This window comes from Dendronephthya gigantea, unplaced genomic scaffold (genome assembly GCF_004324835.1).
Source record: "Dendronephthya gigantea isolate DGI-Jeju-01 unplaced genomic scaffold, DenGig_1.0 000007F, whole genome shotgun sequence".
NCBI classification, from domain to species: Eukaryota; Metazoa; Cnidaria; class Anthozoa; order Malacalcyonacea; family Nephtheidae; genus Dendronephthya; species Dendronephthya gigantea.
This window is the reverse complement of record NW_021163017.1, coordinates 2,440,868-2,453,617: the sequence shown is the minus strand read 5'-3', so window position 1 is coordinate 2,453,617 and position 12,750 is coordinate 2,440,868. Positions and strand designations below refer to the sequence as shown.

At 36.5% G+C, this 12,750-nt stretch overlaps 1 protein-coding gene across 1 annotated transcript; it reads right to left on the bottom strand.

The window, feature by feature from the left end:
* Positions 1–1,664: 1,664 nt before the first annotated feature.
* Positions 1,665–11,073, bottom strand: LOC114516924 (putative ankyrin repeat protein RF_0381). The gene is made up of 5 exons (XM_028536541.1): positions 10,992–11,073; positions 7,088–7,503; positions 5,687–5,756; positions 3,225–5,280; positions 1,665–2,963 (listed from the first exon to the last, which is right to left on the bottom strand). The coding sequence occupies exons 2-5, from the start codon at positions 7,489–7,491 to the stop codon at positions 2,854–2,856; spliced, it is 2,640 nt and encodes an 879-aa protein (XP_028392342.1). The 5' UTR covers positions 7,492–7,503; positions 10,992–11,073; the 3' UTR covers positions 1,665–2,853.
* Positions 11,074–12,750: the final 1,677 nt, after the last annotated feature.

The window sequence follows — 12,750 nt, the reverse complement described above, 5'->3', positions numbered from 1 at the left end:
GCAGGTCGCCATGCGTCAAGGACAACAGTATGGTAACTTGTTTAGAAAGGCCATGGCTTTGGTAATGTTGCCTGATACTTGTTCCTCATGCTGTGGATCTTGTCTAATTGATGAGTCAAAAGCTCTAACTGTGGAGTCCACATCAACAATTTTGGTTGTTGAATTGACATTTGAAGGAGAATAGGGTACCAAGTCTGCGTTGGCCATGCCGGGACCACTTATACTCCTGACTGATTTCCCGAGATTTTTCCCAGACATTCAGGAATGAGACTGAGTAGAGGGAATGCATAGAAATATTCACTTCTCTATGCTATACTAAACGCATCCACGATATCGAGGCACGCGGATCAGGATACTAGAAGGCATAGCGGTCTAACTGTGTATTTAACAGCATTGGTCACCGTACGAAATAACGAGATATATAGCGCGCTTTTTTGGCCAAAAATGGAATTTTTAATAACGTGTGCAATTACGCACGCGCGGGGTCAAAACACGCATCACGTGAAACAAACACGCGTCGCTCATCCTGTTCTGATTGTTCTGATTCTTATAGCAGCGTTTATGTTTATGTTTCTCTCTGGTTTTTAGGAGTGCGTTCGAAAATAAAACTAAACAAATATCGCGAGGCTATCAATGTTTCTACGCAAGAGCGCAACTAAATATACTAGCTGTATCGAGCCATCTTTAAAAACTGCCATTCATGATCTGAAAAATGCTTCCTGGACAGGGAGCTGAAATAACATCGCTGTGCCCAAGAATATAAGCTGCTGTAATCCAAATACTTTTAGGAATACACCATTCCCAGACAACCCACCATATGATTAACGTAAATATAATTTTCCTTCAGTCTAGATGGATATAATTAGCAAGATGAATATAATAAACAATTATTGGATGAGGTTTTTGTGATATGCAGAGTTATCAAGGTCGAGGTAAGCGTTGGCGAGGCTGATATACCCAGACCTTGATAACTCTGCATTTATCACAAAAACCGAATTCAATAATTGTTTTATTATACATTTGAAGAATAGTAAACATAGTATTAACGAATGAAAAACCTTATTTAATAGCAACATCTAAAAATACATCATTATTAATACATAAATACATTCAAATGAATACCGCTTGTTGACCATCGCTGGCTCACTTGCAGATAACTCAGTTATCTACTAACAGATAACTGAATTTTGCGTGATTGCGATATTTATTTGTCAACTGTTAGCCAATCAAATTGCTTTTACTACCATAATGTATAATAATAATGATGATAATAATAATAATAATATAATCAACAAGATGAATATAATAATGGTAATAAAGATATAATGATACAATAAACAAGACGAATATATAATGATAATAATAATAATATAATAATGTAATTAATAAGATGAATATAATAATGGTAATAGTAATATAATAATAATATAATTAGCAAGATTAATATAATTAACACGAAGAATACAATAATGATAATAATAATGATAATCATTATAATATAATTAGCAAGATGAATATAATCAAGGAGATGAATATAATAAGCCTTTTTCACGATGACGTCTTTGGGGTACTTTCAATTTTCTCAAATGGGGTTAAAAAATAAAGAAAATGAAAAGCAATTTTTTTAGAATGAACAGACCATTTGAAAAATAAAATTAATCCAGTCTAAAAATAAAGACAGTCGCCGTAACGAGGTCTTCCGCTTACGATTTTGAAAATACTACCGTAGAAATGGCAGCATACTCGTCATCGTGAGAAAGGCTAATTATTATATTCATCTTGTATAAAAACACAATGTCACGAAATAATTTCATTACAATTACAGTATATAATGAAGTTATTATTACAGTATATACTAAAAATGTCTATTCGTACTGTAAAAGTAGTAGTATTAACCAAGTTGTTTAGTATATCGAAATATTACAGGGGGAAATTTAACTACGCTATACGAAAGCATCATTTGCGGAATTTTTCAAAAATGTTAAAGTCCCGGTTGACCTACTAAAATGCATTTAGCGCCAAAAGACTAACACCGGTCCGACAAACTGCATGGATAAAACCTAGCTCATTCCTGTCATGCTTATATTGCCTAGGGATATGGGCCAGGCAGCGCCTTTTATAAAAATTTGACAATTTTCCCGAAATTATCGGTTTGATCATGAAAATATTTTCTTTGCGTATTCCTGATGTGTCATTAATCTGGTATGAGACAGCCCCGATTGATCCGACTTTTTCTTGCAGAATTACAAGTTTCGACGAATAAGAGGCAGCCCCTTAGAGTTCGATCATGATGTTCTTATTCCTCACTTTTTCCACACTGACTCTGAACTATTCATTCGAATTCTAAATGGCCCGCGCTTGTTTTGAGAATTTTTAGCAGATTTTTAGCAGAAGAATTAAAACAATATGTAGGAGAGAAATCGTCCAGACCAGACGATCCATGGCATATTAATGGTTTATTTGAAGTAAAAATGCACTGAAGCATTGAAAATTTGAACAAAGCCATCCTTACTTTGATGAAATTGACAAATATGTCATTTATTTACCTTGCTATAAATGGTAATATACTAAAATCTTATCACTTACGAGCGACGTGCTTCTTTTACAATTTCAAGCGATGCATGCACAGTATAGATATCAATAGACAATTTGCAGCCATTTCGTTATAATAGACGCAACGTCGAAGATTTCAGTATATTGGAAGGTAAATAAATGACATCTCTGTCAATTTCATCAAAATTACGATAGCTTTATTTAAATTTTCAATGTTTTAGCCCCTTTTTATTTTAAGCAAACCATTCACCATTGGACTGCCATGGTAGACCTTATGTCGTGGTTTCTTTTCGGCTAAAGTTACTTTGTATCCTTGATGAGATGTCCAGATTCTGAATGAATTGTGTCCTGACTGGACTTGATAAAACGTTTCTTTGAACCCATTATTTTTTCTAAACTCGCCGGTTGATCTAAATTTGAAATTTTTCTGATTTAATGATGTTTATAGATGAAATTAAATCAAATTAAAAATCACAACAGTAATTGCTGTATTTCTCTTTCCAAATACCTTAAAACACAGGCTGACATACAAGTTCAAAAGCGCTGAGACCTCGATATGTGATATGACATATTCAAATATTCGTAGGGTTTTTCCCATTTCTTTTGAAATCGATCGTGTTTACGGTCAGTGAACATGAATCTTTTATAAATATTATAAAGGTTAGTCGTACCTTTTTTTTCCAATATTGAATCAATCAGCTTTTCGTAATCTTGTTCTGTTGTGGGTTGGGAACCAGATGCAAGAGATTCGCCATCTTCCCCGCCAACGCTGGCTCCGGCTTTAAGAAGTTTCTCGACGATGGCCACATTGCGCCACAGGGCAGCATAATATAGGGCAGAGTTTCCCTTTCCGTCACTATCATTCACATTCGCCATGTTTTTCAACAGCAGATCAACCATTTTTTCATCATTGTCTTGTGCAGCAAGATGTAAAACTGTTCGTCCTTCATAATCTTTTCCTTCTACGCCGGCTCCAGCTTCTAAAAGTTTCTCAACGATGGTGATATTGCGCCTTACGACAGCGTAATAAACCAAAGATTTTCCTCCACCATCGATACCCTTCGCATTTGCGTTATTTTTCAACAGCAGATCGATCATTTTTTCATCAGGTGCTTTTGCCGCAATGTGTAACAATGACTCTGCATCGTCATTTTGCCCTTCTACGCTGGCACCTGCTTTAATAAGTTTCTCGACCATCGTCACGATGCCCGAACGTACGGCGAAATGAAGAACTGATTCCCCCCGATTGTCGACATCTTTCACACTAACTTTGCTCTTCAACATCAGATCAACCAGTTCTTCATTACGATATCCAGCAGCAGCATGTAAAACTGTTTGTCCTTCGTTATTTTTCAAATCCACGCTGGCTCCAGCTTTAATAAGTTTCTCGGCGATGGCAACTGCGTTATTTGAGCGTCCGACGGCTGCATGATGTAAAACAGAGTTTCCTCTACTGTCGATATCGTTCACATTTCCGTTATTTTTCAAAAGCAGATCAATAATTTTTTCATCATCATATTCTGCAGCATAATGTAACGATGACTCTCCATAGTTATTTTTCCCTCCTATGTTGGCTCCAGCCTTAAAAAGTTTCGCGACAATTGCGGCATTGTTTCTACGTATGGCATTATGTAGAACGGTGTCCCCGTGTCTGTCGATACTATTCACATTTGGGTTGTTTTTCAAAAGCAGGTCAACCAGTGCTTCATTACCTCGTTTGGCGGCAAGATGTAACACTGTTTCTCCTCGGTCATTTTTCCCGTCCACGCTGGCTCCAGATTTAATAAGTTTCTCGGCGATGGCAATACTGCCCTTGTCAACTGCATAATAAAGAGCAGAGTTTCCTTCGCTATCCAGGACATTCAAATTTGCATTGCTTTTAACAAGTAAATCAAACAACTTTTCATCGCCACGTTTTGCTGCAAGATGTAGAACTGTTCTCCCTTTTGCATCTTTTAGATCTACACTAGCACCAGCCTCTAAAAGTTTCTCGGCGGCCTCAACTTTACCATACTCGAAAGCATAATGTAGAGGAGTCTTTCCTGCATCATCGCGATTGTTCACGTCCACGTCTTGCGTTAAAAGCAGATTAAACGCATCCTGCTCGAAATTAATAACTGAATGGTGTAGCATTGTTCGAGAATGGGAACTTTTTTTATGTGGCTGAAGACGTTCTACAGCTTCTGTTTTACCATGTTCCTTAGCATAATCAAGAGGCGTTTTACCATGTACGTCAATGGCGTGAATATTTGCCCCTTCATTGATCAACGTTTGAACATCGTTCTCGTAGTACATGGCGGCGTAATGCAGCGGTGTTCGATCTTCGCTGTCTTGGTCATCTACAGAAAGATTCCAACAATGTATCATCATATGTATGAGAGATTCATTTCGATATTTGAACTCTTCATGTCGCGATCGATATCTGAACTCTTCATGTCGAATAAGGAGATCGGTGGGTATATACCCAAGGTGAAAAACGGTCCTGCCATCACAATCGCGCGCGTTAATATTGGATGGCGAAAGGTATAAGAGATGTGCTACCAACTGTTTGTTTCTGACCACAGCGGCATAGTGCAAGATTGTCCTTCCGTGTTCATCACTTGTACTGATTACACGACTGTATGGACTATCATTCCTGCCGTAAGTATAACGCTCCATTTCGGTTAAATTAAGAAGCCTTTCTGTTACGCCATCCAACTTTCTGATGCTTTCCAACATCGCAAGGAACTTGAAAAAGAAAGATACCAGTTTATTTTTTCCCGTCCAGCATATATGCTTTTTAGCAAATTGCATGCTTTGTTTGCAGCCCGGTTTTTCCAATCCAGAAAGCTCAACCGGACCGCGAACGGTTTTTACAGTAAATGGGAAATGTATCAGCAGTTGATAATTTTCAATTTACGATTGCGTGCGCAATTAGTCAACATTTGTTTAATCATCAACACAGGGTAAGTAATAGATTAGGAGCTGGAACTAGTGTACCAATTTTTGCAGATGCATGCTCGGCAAGTGTTAGAGATTAGAAAGCATAAAAGTAGTATATACTACCATTTTCAGCAGTGTCCCTAAAGAAACATATTATATAGCTAAAGATCGTTCCGAAAAATTAAAAATGACCCTTAATGAATAACATTACCTCTGTTCGAGTCATGCCGGTTGTTGGTTTCCCCACTTTTACGGCTTCATCCTTGCTTTCTTGAAAAATTCTAAAATTATATATTATTATATATACCACACTGAACTTTATTCCCTGAATTCAGGAAGCGAACTTTTATCAAAATGCAGACATAGAAATAAATTTCTCTTAAGTATTGTAACCTATTACAATACGTATATGTATAATTATATGCAATCCGTTTTTCGTCAAACATGTAAATAGTATAGGTATATATAACCATGCATGGCAACTATATAGCGCGACATTTAAATTCACCTGATGAGTGTGGCACTGCTTGTTATACGAAACAAATTTGTAGTGAATAAAATCATATGAAGCAAACCAAGCTTATTGTATATATTCGATTAAAGAAATCTCAAACCATTCGTGATAGGATTTAGATGGTAGCAAGGCGCATGGTCCCGACAACATCCCAGCTCATTTGTTAAAGAAACCGCCTTGCAGATTACCCCATCACTCTGTTGGTATTCGTCCTGTGGTCTGTGGACTGGAAAATTGCAAACGTAGTTCCTGTCATCTACCAATTCGCTGCGATACCAGCTACAGCTTGCAAAACTACTACCTTCCAAAACTCGTACTTAAATAGATGTACTAGATTGTGGAATACGCCACCGAAATACTTAACAGGCAATAACACCACATTAAGTCAGTTCAAAAAGGAATTTTTTGATTACTATAAATCGTCGTTAGAACCAGTGTATATCGTTGATGAACCAAGAACATCTTTCTTGTAACAAGTTTCGTAACCTGTCCTGAGGAATATCCTTGCTTGAAAAGGGCTGTTGTAACTGGCGGAAGCTGTAGCGAGTTTTCCCTGTCATCGTGTGTCTGTACGCTGTATGTCACTTGTCTGTTCGTTTCAAGTAAATAAATAAATAAATACAACCACAACCATCGTGTGTGAGAAAATCAAAACGATGAGCGAAAAACAAGGAGAATTGCTGCAATTGTCGTAGATATGATGAATGCCCTGGAAAGTGTCTGACCAAAATTCTCGCGTTTTCAAAGCCGAAGTAACATCAACAGAAGACGGGAAGACGAAGGAATAATATTATATTGGAATGACGGCAGGAGTCTTCAAGAAACGATTTGCGAACCATAAGAAGTCTCTGAACAAAATCCACTATTCGACGGAAACATAACTCTCAAAGTATGCGTGTAATATGAAACAAAGCGAAGGAGAATTCACAATCAAGTGGTCCCTTCTAAAGCGTTTGGACCTGACGAAAAAAGCTGCAATCTTTGCCTTGAGAAAAGGCTTTTTATATTGAAATCAGGCAATGATTTATTCACTACAGATTTGACGTATTTTTATACCTTATACCTTTTATACCTTAGTATAAAAAAAAAGTTGTATACCCGTGTTTAGGATTCTCGTTCAATTTCAAAGTTTCCTTAACATCAAATTTAATCGATAAATCCTCGACCTTGACGTCATTCATTCGGAACTCCTCCAAAAGCCGTCTTTTTAGTTTTCCACATTTATAATCTTCAAGTAATGCCTGCACATGCTCGACTGAAGAGCAGTCAACAATCACAATTATGGACCCCTTTGACACTGTGCAGGAACCAAAGACAGAATGAAAAATTGAATATATCACTGCGCCGGCTATACCTAAACCAGCCCCAATTAGTAATATATCCTTGGCAGTTTTTATTTCAAATTGTAATTGGAGATTTGCTGAAAGTTTTTTTTCTTTCTCTTCATGATCGGTTGTAGCTTCTACACTAACACTCACTCGAATTCGATTGAGTAGAATCATCCATATAACAATCTAAATCAGAAAGATAATTTATATTACTTCGGGATATATGTACACTCTAAAAAAGTGTAGTAACACACATTTTTTGTTCTCAAAACAGCACACCTAAATAAAGTTTGCAAAAGACCTTGTGAGTTCTTTAACACACGAGTTAGGTGTGTTTGTTAGGTGTGCCCAGGTGTGCTAGAAAATACATCATACAATAAGAAAAATAAGACAATAGGAAAAATGCAGTAGAGTTATCCCAAGGGATTTCATTAGAGTCAACATATAAAACTACTCTTAGGCAGCTATATATAAAACAATTGCTGGCTAAATGGTTAAATGTTTATAGCTAAACCAGCTATTTTGAAAATGATAAAAGAAAATTGAAAAATATTTAAATGTTCTTGTAATCTACTGACAATGTTAAAGCACTACAGGCTTTGATAGCAACTGCACTTTATAAAGCATGACTATGTATGAATAACTTATAAGGATAGTTATCACATGACAACTATCACGTGTTAATAAGTAAATATCAATACAGCCTTCTTCTTAAGTCTATAGGATTTTGACAATTTATCCATCAATCAAGTCAATGACATTCAGAACAATCAATAAGGCTTCCAAAAGACCTTGTGTGTTCTTTAACACACGAGTTATATAGGTGTGTTTGTTAGGTGTGCACAGGTGCGCTAGAAAATACACCATACAGTAGAGTTATCCCCAAGGGGGTGTGAATCACCTGCGAGGGTACTAATTCCGCTCGGAGATTAGGAATTATACGCCCAGGTATTGTGACAGAACATAGCGAAATCCAAAGTTACCTAAATTCTATGTCATGGACGGTGAACGGTCGACGTTCCACCTTTTTGTTAGTTATGTGCATGTGCGAAATACAAGTACAAAATGGTAATCAATAACTTTTTGGTTTGCTAAGACAGAAAGTTTGTGTTTTAATCAAAACGTCAGCAATTTAACTGTCATTTCGTAAACTTATTCGTAAAAGCGTTTCATAACAACTTTGTGCGAAATAAATTGTGAAGAAATGGTAACAATAAAGTTAACGGAAAGATAAAGGATAGCAAATGACTATGAAAATCATGGATACTCAATAATGTACTCAAATCGACTTAAATACAAGATTAAACCTTGTCCTGTAACAGGAGCTAGGGTACTAATTCTGCTCGGAGATTAAGAATTACACCTCGAACCTGGGAGAGCATAGTGTAATCCAAAGTTGTCCAAATTCTATGTCATGGACACTGGACGGTCAACGTTCGACCGTTTTATAACGACTGGTAATCAACAAAATGCTCATTGGCTAAGACAGAATGTTTGTATTTCAATTTTAAAAGCGTTTCATAAACTTTGTTGAAAAATAAATAAAACGGGATAAAACGAGATAAAGAATGACAGATAACTAAAAAGAACATGAAGAAAGCAGTACGTGTAAGAGAAATAATTGATGAGCTGGAAGCTTATAAGTGTTTTAATGTAGGTAGTTTATATGTTGAGATTCTTTATAAGGATTTTGACGATGTATATATATTTATATTTAGAAAGTCCGAAGCATTTTAGAAAGTTCAAAAAAATGTACATGCATGCATACAGGGAGGGACTGTCTATATGCATGTTGCTTCTATATGCTTCTATGATATTCTTACAACATATGGCATATATCAATTTGCTATAAAGAAAGGTGTGGTCATGAATATACAGCCGGTGCGTGAGAACTACGTAACTATCCACGTCGAATTCATGCAGTTAATAATTAATTGACGCCATTTAATTTAACGCAAAGTACTGTTCCAAGACCAAAGATTTATTCTACAATCTTTTTCATGCTATCATTTGTGACGTCTAAAATTCGTTTTACTCAAAAATCATATTTCGCGACTACAAAATTATTTACTGGAAGATGCAGTGAACCGTGCAGGCGCGGATCCAGTCGAAAATCTGACAGTGTCATATAGGACTAAAAATTTTCCGGTTGGGGTTGGCGAAGGGGCTATGGACCCTGGAAAATTTCGAAATTTTAAACTCCGAAACAAACATTTTCTGAGCTTTGGTTCTACAATATTCTTCAGTGGTATTTACCGATATTTCATTCACACTCAACATAACGTGAAATTAGCATACACAAATTTTTCAAAGACTACAGCGTAAATGCAAATTTGTATCATAGTTCGATTTAAAACTTAAAAGTCTTACCTTAGAAGAACATTACGTAAAGATTTTCAGTATTTGTCTTTTGGGAAATAACAGTTTAAAAATTGTCGTTACGATTCTATATTAAACGCGAACGAGCGAAGCCTTTCTTTAGTAATATCAAATTCCATCATGTTATAGCCTGAAGAGCGATATTTCCCCTGAAATATGCTCGCTTAGATTTACTTTTGAGAAATTTCGACGGATTCATGTATTAATGCATTCGATTCAGTCAGGATGCAGCGAACAGACCAATTTAAGGTGTTATGTATGAACTATATCCGAATTCGAAGTCGAGGGCTCACGTGACAAAAGCTTGCCTTGTGATTGGTTTGCTACACTGCACCGTTTCCAAACGTTACTATATTTAGTAACAATTGAGCAATAATGTGCACGCTGACCGTGTCAAATAGTTGCTGTGATCGCAGCCTCGAATGCACGACTAGCTTCCGAACATACTCGGCACAATTCGGCAAGTTTTCGGCGAATTTTATAGTTCAGTGTTAACTGAACAATCATACTATGAAGCAAGGAATAATGATTGGGAATTTGTTCCCACTTTTAGCAATAATTGGTAATAATATGACAACGATTACGAAGGATATTACCCAAATTATTTGCTTTGACATATATTTGCTTAATTTTGGTGTGATTCAAAGAATTAATATGTACTTCTAAATAATGTTTGAATATTAGATTGCAGATGGGAAAATTCTGGATCGGAAAATCTGACCGTGGCTCGAGCCGCCTTCGATACGGTCTAGATCCGCGCCTGCCATATAGTGAGCCGAAATTATACCGTTACACGAATCGTACGCCCTTATGTTAAAAGCTTGCTCGCACTCAGACTTAATCAAATCTACCTTTTTATACATAAGGACAGATTTTGTACGATTATCAACAGTTTAACTACGTTGATGAATTACTCTTGCAGAATCACTATAAGTATAAGCATAGATTTAATACGTTCCATTATAATTAAGGAGCTGCTTGGCAGCGTTCACAAATTACTTTGAACCAAATGTGGTGAATCAACTCTCTTAGACTTAGCCAATGCCTCCCGAGCGAGAAGTTTTTCCTATCTTAGGCAGTTGCTATATCATGTTATACCAAATGGTAGATTTGATTGCGATTGTCCAGTATTTAAACTTTATATATATAGTATTTAGTTCGAGAATGCATGCCAATTCCGCCCGCAACCACCCGTTCGTGACGGTGAAAATATCGTGTTTGTTATGCAATATAAACCTTATCGAAAGTAAATATAGTGATAAACCATATACGTAACGATATACAAACTCACTCACCGTTATTTCCAATTATGTATACCAGAAAACCAGATTCTAAACGCACCTTTCTGTTATGGTCATATTTGCTTCTATTATGAACTGCCTGTTTTGCAGTCCGTAACATTTGCATGATAGCACAACCCACGCAAAACCACATATTTTCCACGATTGTTTAGCTGTATACGCCATAATTGCATGGACTCCACGACCTGGCAAGTAATCACCGCAGTGGCCGATCCGCTCGTAAGGCAGAATAAATTACTACATTGAGTTACAAATTATTATCTACCTTCATAATTATATTGGTAGATTTTTATTCAAAAATAATCTTCAGAAATGAATAACCATGCAATAGCGTTGTTAGGGTATTTTTGATTTACTATTTTGCCGTGTAATTTATTCTCCCAAACCCTGAATTCCCGCCACTGAATCGTGCCTCGATAATTAACTCGATATCAGATAATTAAACTAAACTTCAACATGCCTTTAATAGGGCAGAAAATGCCCGTTCCTATTTAAGTGCTATAATTAAGTGAATTAACTTAAATAAAAGATCTGTAATGTTTGGGAAGTATTCATCTACATTTTAAGTACTTATGGTGCGAGATATGGAGTTAAGCGTTTATATGATTTTTAAAAAGATCTTAAAAACTTTCAGTTTTCCAACGAATAATATAGAAACAAGCCACAACCAATGATCCTCATGTGAAAATGAATAGATGTATATATTCAAAAAATGAGAAATGTAGTTAAGATCATATATCTTGTGCTATATTGTTACAAACAGAGTTTGTTGCGATTTTTATTTCAGAAAATCTATGTATAGTTGCGGTCACGAGATATTGCCCTCGCGATTTAAAAAAATTCCCCGAAATACATATAATTATTGTATAGTTACGGGAACCACTGAGTATTTTAATAATTCGAATGAGTATTTCAAAATGTTTACTTTTTTATGAGTTTCTTTTGTTTTACATAGTATGGCGTATCAGTCATCGCGGGAAATTAAAGGCCAATAATATGTTGCTTTAACGTACCGCTATTCTCCAACAGTAAATTAATCAGTTTTTTGTCACCTTGCATGTTTTCTAGCCAAATGTAAAACAATTCGTCCTTCTGCATCTTTCCCGGATATGTTCGCACCACCTTTAATAAACTTGTCTATGATGGCCACATTCCCTCGAAATGAAGGACGGAGTTTCCCTTATTGTCAACATCCTTGACATTAGCGCCATACTTTACCAGCAGATCACTCCTGTTTTCCTCACCACGTTGTGCAGCAACATGCAAAACAGTTTGTCCTTCGAGATTTTCCCCGTCCAAACTGGCTCCTGCTTTAATAAGTTTCTAAGCGATAGCGACATTGCCCCGCCTGGCTGAATAATGTAGGGCGGAGTTTCCCTCACTGTCGATGTCGTTGACATTACACTTATTCTTTAAAGACATATCAACACATTTTTCATTACCACGTTCCACAGCAAGGTGTAGAAGAGTTTATCTTTCGTAATTTTTCACTTCTAAACCGGCTCCTAACTGCTTTGATAAGTTTCACGGCGTTGGCGACATTGCCAATTCCGGCAGCATAATGTAGGACGGAGTTTCCATGATTGTCAACGTGGTTTCCATTTGTGTTATTCTCAAGAAACTGATCGGTCATTTTTTACTATCACGGCTTGAAGCAATATGTGAAACTTTTTTGTTTTCTATGTTTGCTCCAACTTTTATAAGCTTCTCTTCAATGGTGACATCTCCTCGTCATGCTGCCTGATGTAAGGCA